The sequence below is a fragment of the Meles meles genome, chromosome 21 (assembly GCF_922984935.1).
Source record: "Meles meles chromosome 21, mMelMel3.1 paternal haplotype, whole genome shotgun sequence".
Classification (NCBI taxonomy): domain Eukaryota; kingdom Metazoa; phylum Chordata; class Mammalia; order Carnivora; family Mustelidae; genus Meles; species Meles meles.
This window is the reverse complement of record NC_060086.1, coordinates 12,732,035-12,744,892: the sequence shown is the minus strand read 5'-3', so window position 1 is coordinate 12,744,892 and position 12,858 is coordinate 12,732,035. Positions and strand designations below refer to the sequence as shown.

Sequence of the window (12,858 nt, the reverse complement as noted above, 5' to 3'; positions counted from 1 at the left end):
AGGATTCTTGAATCCCTTCTTCCCAGGTCTCTCCTGTCCAGTGCCAACAGTGGAGCCTTTAACAGGAGGACAGGCCCAGCAGGAAGAGGAGAGAAAAAGCACTCTCCTCCAGCTCTTCTCCCCCACAGGAGAAAGTGGGAAGAGTCTGGGGCGGGGGGCGGCTTCTTCAGCAGCCACTTCTGCAGGTTATACAGACCTCTGTAGGCTGACCTGAGAATTAGCCACCACCAAGAATCTAGTGTCCATGGGGAAAGGCTCCAAGGTCGAAACAACTCTGTTCACATGCACATCTGGACAAACTACAACCCAGATGTGGAGCACCTCCTTCATTTCAAACATGCCTGTTTACAATGTTCTGGTAAGTGTGGCTACCACAACCCAATGAAAGACCAGATATCAGGAACTTGGGGGAAGACAAAAAGGTCACTCAGTGCAGAACCTTCTTTAACAGCACAGCTATCATGGTGCAGCCAGCGGCATCTATGTGGGGTGCATGGCAGATGATCTGCTAGACTACTAGCAGAAAGTAAGTATTACAACTCCTATTTTTAAAAATCTCATCCTTTACAATTTTCTACTTTGAAGTATTTTTTAAAGTACATGATACAGAATCACAGCATATGACACAGAAGAATAGTAGGTATAATTTCTAGAAAACAAAACAAAACAAAAGCCAACCATGTATTAGGGGTTCTTCTCTGACCATTTCATATTTTCAGTATTAAGAAGAGCACACCCAGAAACACTGCAAGAGAAGGAATTCCACATGGCAGAAATCAGAGGTTTGCATTCGGTTACTTACTTATGTTTCAATCTCAGGTCAAACCTGTTTATGATGCAATATATTTTTAAGTGATCTGTACACCTCACGTGGGGCTCAAACTCATGATCCCAAGATCAGGAGTCGGAGGTCCTTTACTGACTGAGACAGAGGCCCCTGGAGGCTCTTTTTTTTTTTTTTAAAGATTTTATTTATTTGACAGAGAGAGATCACAAGTAGGGAGAGAGGCAGGCAGAGACAGAGAGGGAAGCAGGCTCCCGGCTGAGCAGAGAGCCCGATGCGGGGCTCGATCCCATGACCCTGAGATCATGACCTGAGCCAAAGGCAGAGGCTTAACGCACTGAGCCACCCAGGTGCCCTGGAAGCTCTCATTTTGAACTGTCAAAGTCATTTGTATTTTAATATCTTTACCCTTACCAACAGAACTTTCCTGAAGGTTAAATGATATTCAGTGGCACAGGTAATTAAATACGAAGTTTCTGAACTATAACCCAAGACATCAATATTTACAGCCTGGGGCAAAGGCAGTTGGAGGCTTGTCAGAACTCAAATCTCCCCACCCATGTATATTATTTCACACCGATCTGACCAGACAAGCTGAAGGGTCTCAAAAAAGCACTGCTACTAAATGAGCCGGGCTAGTATTCCAAGCTTTTATTCCTTAGATAGTTGCTGCTGCCTCGATCTAATTTAAGATTCATCACATGTGAGTGAAAAGTCTTAGTAATCAGCTCAAAGAGATTACTATCACAGGAGGTTGGTTCTCTGGTGAATAAATCCCTCGTGCTAAAATGACCAGATGGTTATGTCTATAGGTGATGTAAAGATTGTAGGTGATTTAAAGGAGGCACACAGCAGAGTTGAGCAAGCTGGCACTGTGGGTGGCTGATAGTAACCGAGAGTATCAGCCACCCACAATGCCAGCTTGCTCAACTCTGCTGTGTGCCTCCTTTTGGGTCTATATTAACAATATTTAGCTTAGCTGTTGTGGGAATTAACACCTTAGGTCCCAAGAGCCCAGGGATAAAAGTCATGTCAGGAAACTCAGAAGACTACAGGTTTGAAAAGATTTAATACAATTACCGCCCAGTCCCCTTTCTTTGGATTTCACAAGCATTTTTATATGTTTAAGAATGAATATTTGAGGGGTGCCTGGGTGGCTCAGGGGGTTAAGCCTGTCTTCAGCTCAAGTCATGATCTCAGGGTCCTGGGATGGAGTCTGGCATTGGGCTCTCTGCTCGGCATGGCTTCCGCCCCCCCCCCCCCCACCCGTCTGCCTCTTTGCCTACTTGTGATTTCTCTCTCTGTGTCAAATAAATAAAATCTAAAAAAAAAAAAAAAAAAAAAAAAGAATGAATATTTGCATCTGAGTAATGTGAAAGGCATAGAATCAGTAAGTCCCTAAGAAAGAGGATATCTATGAGACTCAGGAGGTAAGAGAATAAACTGTCACAGAATCTGTCAATGTCACTGATATTTCACAGAAATTAATCCTGCAAAACTTGAAAAACAATACATTCACATTTGTAGAATGAGAGGGAAACATTAAAGTATACTAAATTTCTAGAGTTACTTTAATATTTACTATAAATTATTAAAAAATACTTAAACTTGGCATTGCCTATTCAAATCCATATTCTACATTCTTCAGTATATTCTACAGTATTAGCTACATGTGTTGGGTTTATATTTAATCACTTATGTTTTCCAAACTGAACAAAACAAGTATTGCATTTCCTAATCAGGAAAACATGAACAACAACAAAAGAATTCAGTGAGAAAAGGTGCGAACAATTCACATAGGAGAGAAGTACAATTAGTAAACAAATATATGAAAAATCCCATGTAGCCCCCATTATCAAAGAAATAAACAGTAAGCTCCCTTATGCCTAGTTAACACTACCATTATGCATCATCACTGAGACGTTACTAAAGCAATTCACGTACAGCTCCAACAGCAACATAAAGTGGTATGACTCCACTGGAAATCTATGTGGAAATATGTTTCAGTGACCATGAATTTGTTTATAATGTCCAACCCTGAAATTTTAACTTTTAGGGTTTCAGCATGTAGTGAGTATACAGAAAGAAAAGGGAAAATGCCATATAGAAAATTATGTTCATTAGAACACTGGTGAAAAAAAAAAAAGTACATCAAATTAAAATTAGAAGTTCTTAGGAGTCCAAACCTAAGTGAAAGTGAAATCCCAGAGAAGTAAAGCTAAACAGAAGCAAGATTTTCCTGAGTGTACTCACCAAGTCACTTACATATTCAAAAAGAAAATAAAGGTAATGATAATCATGTTCTTCTTAAGTCCTTACTTCACAGGGCACAGAGACAAAGCTCACAGGCCATAAGGAGAAACATGCCTTAATACTGATGATAAGTGAATGGAGAGGAAACAAAATGCGCTCTGATAATTTGTGAATATTATACCCAGTCCTCATCCAGGACTAAATTCTTACTATCTTGATGACTCAAAGCCTTACAGACAAAAATCTAAAGGATAAAGTAATGTTGGACCAACACTGCCCCTAGGCACGTGCTGAAAGACAAGCGAATTCTCCCTGAAGGAACCATTTCTATCAAAACCCCAAGAATGAGCTGACGGTCAAAATTTACAAAATGCACAAGGAAAAGAGGATACAAAGAGTCAGCAGAAACAACAGTATAAGGGTCACAAGGACCTCAAGTGTCAGAATGATCATACTCAGAACACAAAGAAGCTATGTTTATTGTGTTTAAAGAACTAAATGGATTAAAAATACAGGCAAAATAATGACACTAGAAAAATGATCTGGAGAATTATCAAATAAGGATGCCAGAATGAGAAGAATATAGGAAATGGAACTCAAAACACTGTGGATGAGTTTAATGGCAGAACACACCCCACTAAAAAGAAAATTAGTGAGCTAGAGGACTGCCTTGAAGAAATCATCCAGAGTATATCACAGAGGCAAGAGATGGGGTCAAGAGCCACAGAGGACGGGAGAGAAGCGGGACAGTAGAAGGATGAGAACAGGATTATTTGAGGAGATACTGGCTACTGAATTTCTAGAACTGAGGAACGTCATCATTCTACCACCTAGGATAGCCTATGTTCTAACTGTACTGCCTTAGTGAGATACGCATTAAGCATAAAATAACCATAAAACATTTTTTACTTCACTCAGTAGTAGTCATCGGTACTAACACTGCTACTACAATTTTATGTATATTGTAGGATAAAAAGTTGTATTAATGTTACTAGAAACTATATTTTTAGTGGAGGAACACATAAACATAAAACATAAAATTTAGAAAGACTGAGGGAGGGGTGCCTGGGTGGCTCAGTGGGTTAAAGCCTTGCCTTCGGCTCAGGTCATGATCTCAGGGTCCTGGGACTGAGCCCCGCCCACCCCCCTCCGCCTCTCTGCCTACTTGTGATCTTTGTCTGTCAAATATATAAATAAAAATCTTAAAAAAAAAGAAAAAGAAAAAGAAAGACTGAGGGAAAAAACCCTTAATGTTAAACTTGAATGTGAAATTATGAACATATGATTAAAAAATCCCATATTCTCTTGGTATGTCCCCTGTAAGAGCTGACAAGTGATGACATGCTAGTGGCAAAAACCTGGGTTTCATGGAGAAATAATCCTATTCCCAGTTTAGGGCAGAAACGTTCAAGGTAAGCCCAAGCAACTCTGTACTTCAGAAAACAAGGACATGCTCAGACTAACAGAGTCATGTCAAAATGACATAGATAAATCTTAAGAGGCTCCTACTGGTCAAACTTAGGATAATTCAGTACCAAAAATAAAAAAGGTTGTAACTGATTGTGAAATATCACTTATATAAAAACTTAAAGTCCATAGTAACTTAGAAAAAGACCAAAAAGTAAAAGGACAAAATCTTACAGAAGAACACCAGACAATAATCTGGGTGGTGGATATATGGTGTTCATCATAAAGTCTTTCAACCTATGTTAAAAAATACTGGGGTGGCTCAGTTGTTGGTGCCCCTGGCACCAAGAGTCTTTGTATGAATTAGAAAAGAGCATCTCCTCTGGCTGCTGACCTGGGAAATGGGGCTCCTCCCACTTGGCCGTGGCAGGGAACAGCTCTCACTTGCACTCCTGGCTGAGTACTATAGTACTGGGCATAATCTTCTGAGGATAGAGCTTTAGGTATACTACCTCTTCTGTCTAATGGATGTGATCCATATTAACTGCAACTTTTCTTAGTTTCAGTATTCTACTGTTCTTCACAAATTCACAACTATTTCACATCTGCAGCCGGGTGGGGGGGGGGGGAGTATAAAAGGGGAAGGATTTATTTGGTTTTTGTGGGACACTTCAATTTTTTAGAAAATTATAGTTATCATTTTTTTTTTTTAATTTGACAGACAGAGATCACAAGTAGGCAGAGAGGCAGGCAGAGAAAGAAAGGGAAGCAGGCTCCCTGCTGAGCAGAGAGCCCGATGTGGGGCTCGATCCCAGGACCGTGGGATCATGACCTGAGCTGAAGGCAGAGGCTTTAACCCACTGGGCCACCCAGGTGCCCCTATAGTTATCATTTTTATGATAAACACTAAAGAAAACATTTCCATGCACTTCTCCAAACAGGCAGAGTGGTTGCAGAACACTTTCTGTTACAAATAAAGAGAAGAAAATGTCTTTTAACAACCTGACCAGAACATGCTCAGAATTAACAAAACACCTTAATTCCATAACCATGCAGCACTAAGTAAAACCCAGAAAGTCTGTATATGACTAAAATTAGAACTCTTCTAACTGGATCATTAGAGGAAACAAAATGCTAAATGAAATAAGCCAGTCACAAAAGGACAAATACTGTGTTATTCTACTATTATGTTTCTGGCGTAGTCAAATTCAGGAGACAGAAAGTAGAAGTGTAGGTCCCAGGGGCTGGGGGATAAGGAGTTACTGTTTATGGGGACAGTTTTAATTTGGGAAGATGAAAATGTTCTGGAGATGGTGGGGATGGTTGTGCAAAAATGTGGAGATACTTAATACCATTGATCTGTATACTTGAAAATGGTAAAAACCGTAGATTTTTTATATTATGTGTATTTCACTACAGTAAGAAAAACAAAAGGCATGTGGTGTACTTACACATTCAAATCATAGTAATTCTTCAAATGAATTATCTCCTCAATATATCCATTTGCGACATCTGGAAATCTTGCTTCCTGAAAAGGAATAAAAACATTATTTTTCAACCACTAGAATGCTTTCAAATTGCAATAAAAACCAGATGGCAAAAGGTAAAATAACTCAAGACGAGAAAGAGGCTGTAAGGCAAGTCTGTGCCCAGACTTAATGTGTCTACATGGAATGTGGGCTCCAGAAAGGACTCCAGAGATTACCTGGTCCTCTGCCACTTTGCGTATCTGTTCTTCACTCTTTCAATTAACACTGAACACCTCTGCCCAGGCCAAAGGAGTCCGAAAAGGAGAAAGCGCTACCTCTTAAGATGCACATGAGCTTGTGTGCCAGACAAAAACACCCAGGGGAAAAGGGCTGAAAGTCTGTTCAAAGGCAATGAGCAGCTGAGCCAGAACTCATAGGCCTGCATCACACTCTGCATCAGGGATATCCAACAGAACTGCAAACAGTGATGGAAATGTTCTATTCTGTGCTTTCCGGTATGGTAGCTCTCTGGACCCATGTGACTACCAGGCACTTTAAATGTGACTTGTACCACTGGAAACAAAATTTTAAATTTTATCTAGTTTTAAGGCACTTAAACAGGTACATGAAACCACCACCCTGGACAGTGCAGCTCTAGGTAATCTTATTCTTCAGAGTCTTTCTTCTGTTCTATGTATCCAGCTCTAGATCCCTTATGAAAATGAAGTGCCCCCACCACCCTAGTGTGATTTTGCAGTAAAAGAAAACCCAGTACATTTAGTGTCTGTAATTATTCACTTAAATAAAATAAAACTTACTGTTTCTTTCACTAAAAGTGCAACGAGTTCTTGATCTACCTCAGTAGCTTCCTGCCCCCAAAGGTTTTCCAGATCGGGCTCCTGAGATCCTTGGAGTGGAAAGGCTGGCCCTGGCTCTTCATCGTCTATTGCTAATTGTTGGTCTTCGAGCTCTCCTAGAGGATGGGCAGGCTGAGGAGAAGAGGGGCCTGGAATCCCATCCTGTTGGGGTTCTGGTCTTGGAAAAGCTGGTCTTGGGAAAGTGAGCCCCGGGGGTTCATGCTGATACAATGGACCCAGTTCTGCTTCAGGCTGCCGCTCCTGAGGAACAACCTGGTTTGTTATCTCACGGGGCTGTTGGTTTAGGGACTGGAAGTAAGGATGGTCTAGCCAGCAGTCTTCTTCGATGGCTTGATCATCCAGGACAGCAGTCGATTCTTCAAGGTTTGATAAAAGCTCTGTCTCTGAATCTTCAGATGATTGGTTCTGAGTGTCCAGAGGATCGCTGTCTGGTGAAAGAAGGCTACCTTCTTCCAAGATAACGATTTTCTGCTCTGACCTCGGGTTGATGATGTCATTTGCTGTTTGGTTATGACTTGGTCCAGGTTTGGGTTCTCTTTCTGTTTGGCCCCTTGGCTTAATGAATTCAGAAATTTCAGGAGGCCCAAGATCCAGAAATTCACCGTAGTCTTCCTCAGAATCATCCTGTGCCCCAGAATCAAACAATGAGCTGTTACACACTGAAAAATAGCCGTTCTTATCTGATTCAAAGGCTGCACTAGACTTTTTAGGCCTTTCTTCTCCCAATCTTTTGAGATCTTGCCACTGGGCAGCTGGTTTGATGAGATTGGGTCGTGATGTCTGAGGTTTATTTGTCTAAGAAAAAATGAAATTTTAATAATAATTCAATTTCTTTCCTAGATCTATGTCTCCTTGTGTAATTATGTTGAGTTCTGGAGACAGGACAGGAAAGAAACAAAACCCAGAAACCCTACCCCACAAAACCTATTCTTCTTAACATTTCTCTTAACACTGAAATTTGATCACAACTCTAAGAATCAACGCAGCCATTCATAGACTGGAACCTGAGTTCTGGTTTGCTTATATAGTTATACATAGTTTATATATAATAAAATTCATATATATATGAAATTTAAAAATTTACTTAAAATTATTAAAAATTTATAAAAATTTACATATATAGTTTATATAGTTAGAGCTATAATTTCACCTGACACCACTAAAACGCAACTGCATTGCAGAGGAAATAATGAAAGAACAAGAATGTTCAAAAAACATGAAAACAATTTAAACCTCATCAGTAATTAGCAAAATGCAAATTCAAAAAGGATCTCCCCCACCCCCTCATAAGACTGGCAGAGCTTTTAGTTAGATAAGTCAAAACACTGATAAGGATGTGGAGAAACTCTCAGGCTATCATTCACTGCTGAATTGAGGAGAGCAATTTGGCATTACTGATTAAAAATACATATCCTTAGGATCTATCAGTATAACTTTTTTTTTTTTAAGATTTATTTATTTGACAGAGAGAGATACAGCGATAGAGGGAACACAAGAAGGGGGAGTGGGAGAGGGAGAAGCAGGATTCCCGCTGAGCAGGGAGCCCGATGTGGGGCTCGATCCCAGAACCCTGAGATCATGACCTGAGTTGAAGGAAGAGGCTTAACCCGCTGAGCCACCCAGGAGCCCCTGGACTTCTTTTTCTAGTAACAACATACTAAATCATTCAGTAGAACGCTTCTACTGAGTAAAAGCAGAAAATTTGGGTCAAAATATAAAAGCAATATCAAACATCTACTTGAAGGCCTCAGAGATATAGTGGGACAGGGATCAGGATGAAGTAGTCCAGTAAAATGAGCCCCACACTGGGGTACTTTTCTCTTATAGCTGCATTTGCTAATTCCAGACCCAGTTGAAGAGGAGAAGATAAACAACACTTCGGATATCCTTACTGAGGAGCTATGGGCACCAAAGGCAGAATTTAGAACTCACCATGGGGAAGGGTTCTGGTAAATCTCAAGCTCAGGGGTGAACTGGAGATGTGCTGGACCTCTTTGGAAATGAATCCGGGTTTGGAGAGTTTAAATTCCTCCATCTGAAATTGCTTGTTCCCCAACCTTATTTGAAAAACAAATGTGAGGGGTGCCTGGGTGGCTCAGTCAGTTAAGCGTCTGCCTTCAGCTCAGATCATGATCCCAGGATCCTGGGACTGAGCCCCACATCATGCTCCCTGTTCAGTGGGAAGTCTGCATCTCTTTTTGCTCCTCCCCTGCTCACGCTCTCTCTCAAATAAATAAAATCTTAAAAAAAGAAAAAAAAAGAAAGAAAGGAAAACAAATGTGGGTACTCTCTGAAGAACCTCATCTGGAGCCTCAAATTTTCATATATGACTTCCACTCAGTGGAAGTAAGTAGGCATATGAGAAGTCAATGAAACATGATAGAAAACCAAACCGTAAGAAGTAAAAAACAGAAACAAACTGACAGAGGCTTCAGAGCGGGAAGGTAGCAGACAGGATTTTAACAGAACACGTGCAGCATGTTTAAGGAAGTAAAAGACTAGATTGAGAGCTTCAGAAGAGAATCAGAAATAAGAAAGAAAAGAAAAAAAGAAAAGCCAGTGGAAATTCCAGGATGGAGAAATTCCAGAGCTGAGACTAGGGACAAATGGATGGGTGTACAGCATTTTAAATGAACAGAGTTGAAGAGAAAATAGTACACTGAATGAGAGGTCAGAAAAAAGCTTGGGGCGCCTGTGTAGCTCAGTCAGTAAAGTGTCTGCCTTTGCCTCAAGTTATGATCTCGAGAGACAGAGTCCCAGGTCTGGCTCCCTGCTCAGTGGGGACTCTGCTTCTCCTTCTTCCTCTGTCCCTCCCCTCAATGTGTGTGCAGTCTCTCTCTCAAATAAAATCTTTAGAAAAAGAAAAGAAAAAAAGGGAAGCAGCCTTAAAAAAAAGGTGGGGGGGGGGGAGGAAGAAGCCTAAATAAGGCAGATACAAAATGACTAAAAATTAGGTAAGAAATTGGTAGAAATAAAGATTATAGTGAAAAGGTTTCACCAACTATGTAAGCGGAGTTCTGAAAGAGAGAGATAAGAAGCAATATTTGAAGATAAAATACAAGTATTCAGGAAAGAGAGTGACTTGATTTGTTTTGAAGATCTAAGCAGGATGAATTTAAAAACCCCACACAACAGAAACTAAGTATAGTACAGGAAGACTTCAGAAATCACATACAAGATAAGTTCTTAAAAGCACATATTGCCTTCAAAAGGAAAAATAAGACTGACTTTTCAACACAAAAATGAAAGCCAGAAAACAATGGGATAATATGTTCCCGGTGTTAAACTACCACACAGAATCAGTGAAAAGATCAGAGTTACTGTAAAGGAAATGCTAAGGAGAGTTCTTTAGGAAGAAGAAAAATAATGGGCAAGATGCAGAAAGGGATGAAGAGCAACAAACAAGGTCAATATTTGGAGAAAGTGAAGTGGATGCCGATCATATAAACAAAAAAGATGGTGTAGGATTTAAAAGGATGTATACAGAATTAAAATATATTTAAAGAGCAGTACTTAATTGGGTAGGTAAATAAATATAGTCAAAGTGTTCTAAAGTCTCTGTCCAGGAAAGCATCTAAAGTACTGAGTTGTATTAGTGCTGAGGCACTCTGTGACATGAAGAAGCCTGCACAGGCCCTTAAAACAGATCGTATGTATTAGAGCTGACACCAAAAACGGACAAAAGAATAAGCTGAATTTGATCAAAGCTGAAAACTTTTATGCTTCAAAGGACACCATCAAATAGTGAAAAGAAAATTCAGAGAATTAAAGAAAATATCCACAAATGAGGTGTCTGATAAGGGTATACTACAGAATATACGAAGATTCAATACTACAAAGACAACCCTGTTTATAAATGGGCACACAATCTGCATAGACATTTCTCCAAAGAAGGTATTCAAATGGTCAACAAGCCCATCAGAAGAGGCTAAATATCATTAGCCATAGGGAAACGCAAATCAAAACGATGAGATTCCACTTCACATCTACAAGGATGGCTGCAATTAAAAAGACGGAACAATTGTTTGAGAGAATATGGAGAAACTGGAAACCTCATACACTGCTGGTGGAAATGTACCACAGCGCAGCTTCTATGGAAAACAGTCTGGTAGAGTGAAAGAGTTACCATACGATCAGCAATTCCATCCCTAGCGGTGTAACTGCTCTGGTCTGAATGTTCGGGTCAGCCTTCCCGACCCTCATGAATGGGATTAGCGCCTTTGTCGAAGAGGCTCCAGAGAGATCCCGAGCCATGTGAGAGGTTCTAGCTCTGAACCAGAAAGAGGGCCTTCATCAGAACACAACTATGCTAGAGACTTGATCTTGGACTTCCCAGCCTCTAGAACTGTGAGTAATAAATTTCTGTTGTTTATAACTAGTCAATGGTATTTTGTTATAGTAGCCAGAATGGACTAAGACAATACCCAAGAGAAAAAAAATACATATCCACACAAAAACTGCTACATGAACGTTCATAGCGTATCATTAGTCATAACAGCAAAAAAGTGGAAGCATCCCAAACCTCCATCAATTGATGAATGGATAAACATGTGGCGCATCCATACAATGGAATATTATTTGGCAATAAAGAGGAAGTGCTAATTTATGCTACATTACAGATGAATCTTGAAGATATTGTGTTGAGTGAAAGAAGCTGGTCACACATAAAGTCACATACTATATGATCCTATTCATATGAAATGTCCGTAAGAGGGGTGCATGTATACAGACAGAAAGTAAATTAGTGGTTGCCTAGGGAGGGGTGCAGAGGACAGTTGTGTTGGTCAGGGTGGGGGTGCAGGGTGGGTATTAGCAATCACTGCATAGCGGGTTTTCTTTTGGGATAATGAGAACGTCCTGAAGTTGTGGTGATGGATGCAAAACTCTGTAAATACATGAAAAACTACTGAACTATATACTTTTTTTTTTTTAAAAGTAGGCTCCACGTCCAGTATGCAGCCCAATGCAGGGCTTGAACTCACAACCTTGATATCAAGATCTATGCTGAGATCAAGAGTTGGACATTTAACCAACTGAGCCACCCAAGTGCCCGAAACTATATACTTCAGATGGATGAACTGTATGTTATGTGAATCATACCTCAAAAAAGTTGTTTTAAAAAGGGAAAGAGATCCTATATAGAAGGCCCGACGAGAGCAATGCCAGCCAGCCTGAGCTGCTCCAAGACACTGCTGCCCCAGCTCCAGCACTGACAACAGCCACACAAGATGTCCTAAGCCATCTTTGAGCCCTTCTCAAATTCCTGATCCCCAGAAACAAATGACTGCAATTGTTTTAAGCTATTAAGTTTTGAGGTGATACGTTACATGGCAATAGTAAAACAGCAATTAATATAAACGAATGAAGAATGAATAACTCACGACATCAGTAAAAGGACCATAAAATAAATGCCAAAGAAGCATGTTAAACATGCTAAAGCAGAAGGAAAGCATTCAAGACAAAAACAGAAACTGATAATAAGAAAACAAATGGTAGCACTAGAACATGAATCTCAAAGCGGTTTCTTTGGTGAAGGAGGGAGAAGAGGGGAGGAAGGAAGGTAAAATTAGTTCATCAAATCAGGGAAAGGGGATACAACACAAATACACAAAATAAAAAAGGAAAATGGAGGAACCACAGACTCAGAGGACAGAGAGAGAACAACAGGTTTAATTTTATTAAATACACTAAAAAAAAAAAACAAAACTTAAGGAATTTATTTTGTAGTAAAGTGTCAACACTAAAAAACAAAACTTAAAGAATTTATTTTGTAGGAAAGTGTCACGGAACAAAACTGGTATTAAAGTGACAGAAAGGGAGGAGTCAAGATGGCGGAGAAGTAGCAGGCTGAGACTACATCAGGTAGCAGGAGATCAGCTCCATAGCTTATCTAAACATTGCAAACACCTACAAATCCAATGGGAGAGCGAAGAGAAGAGAAGAACAGCAACTCTAGAAACAGAAAATCAACCACTTTCGGAAAGGTAGGACTGGTGGAGAAGTGAATCTAAAACGACGGGAAGATAGACCGCTGGGGGAGGGGCCGGCTCCCGGCAAGCGGCGGAGG

General features: G+C 40.2%; 1 protein-coding gene across 3 annotated transcripts in view; it reads right to left on the bottom strand.

Annotated features, from left to right (window-relative positions):
- RNF216 (ring finger protein 216) overlaps positions 1–12,858 on the bottom strand; it is a 146,570-nt gene that overhangs the window by 102,589 nt on the left and 31,123 nt on the right. For 2 of the 3 annotated variants that reach the window (XM_045993528.1, XM_045993529.1), the window contains exons 4-5: positions 6,732–7,586; positions 5,896–5,972 (exon numbers count right to left, since the gene is read on the bottom strand). In XM_045993528.1, coding sequence (XP_045849484.1) covers positions 5,896–5,972; positions 6,732–7,586 — 932 coding nt within the window. The remainder of the gene's footprint in view (positions 1–5,895; positions 5,973–6,731; positions 7,587–12,858) is intronic. The other variant, XM_045993530.1, reaches the window with a different exon arrangement.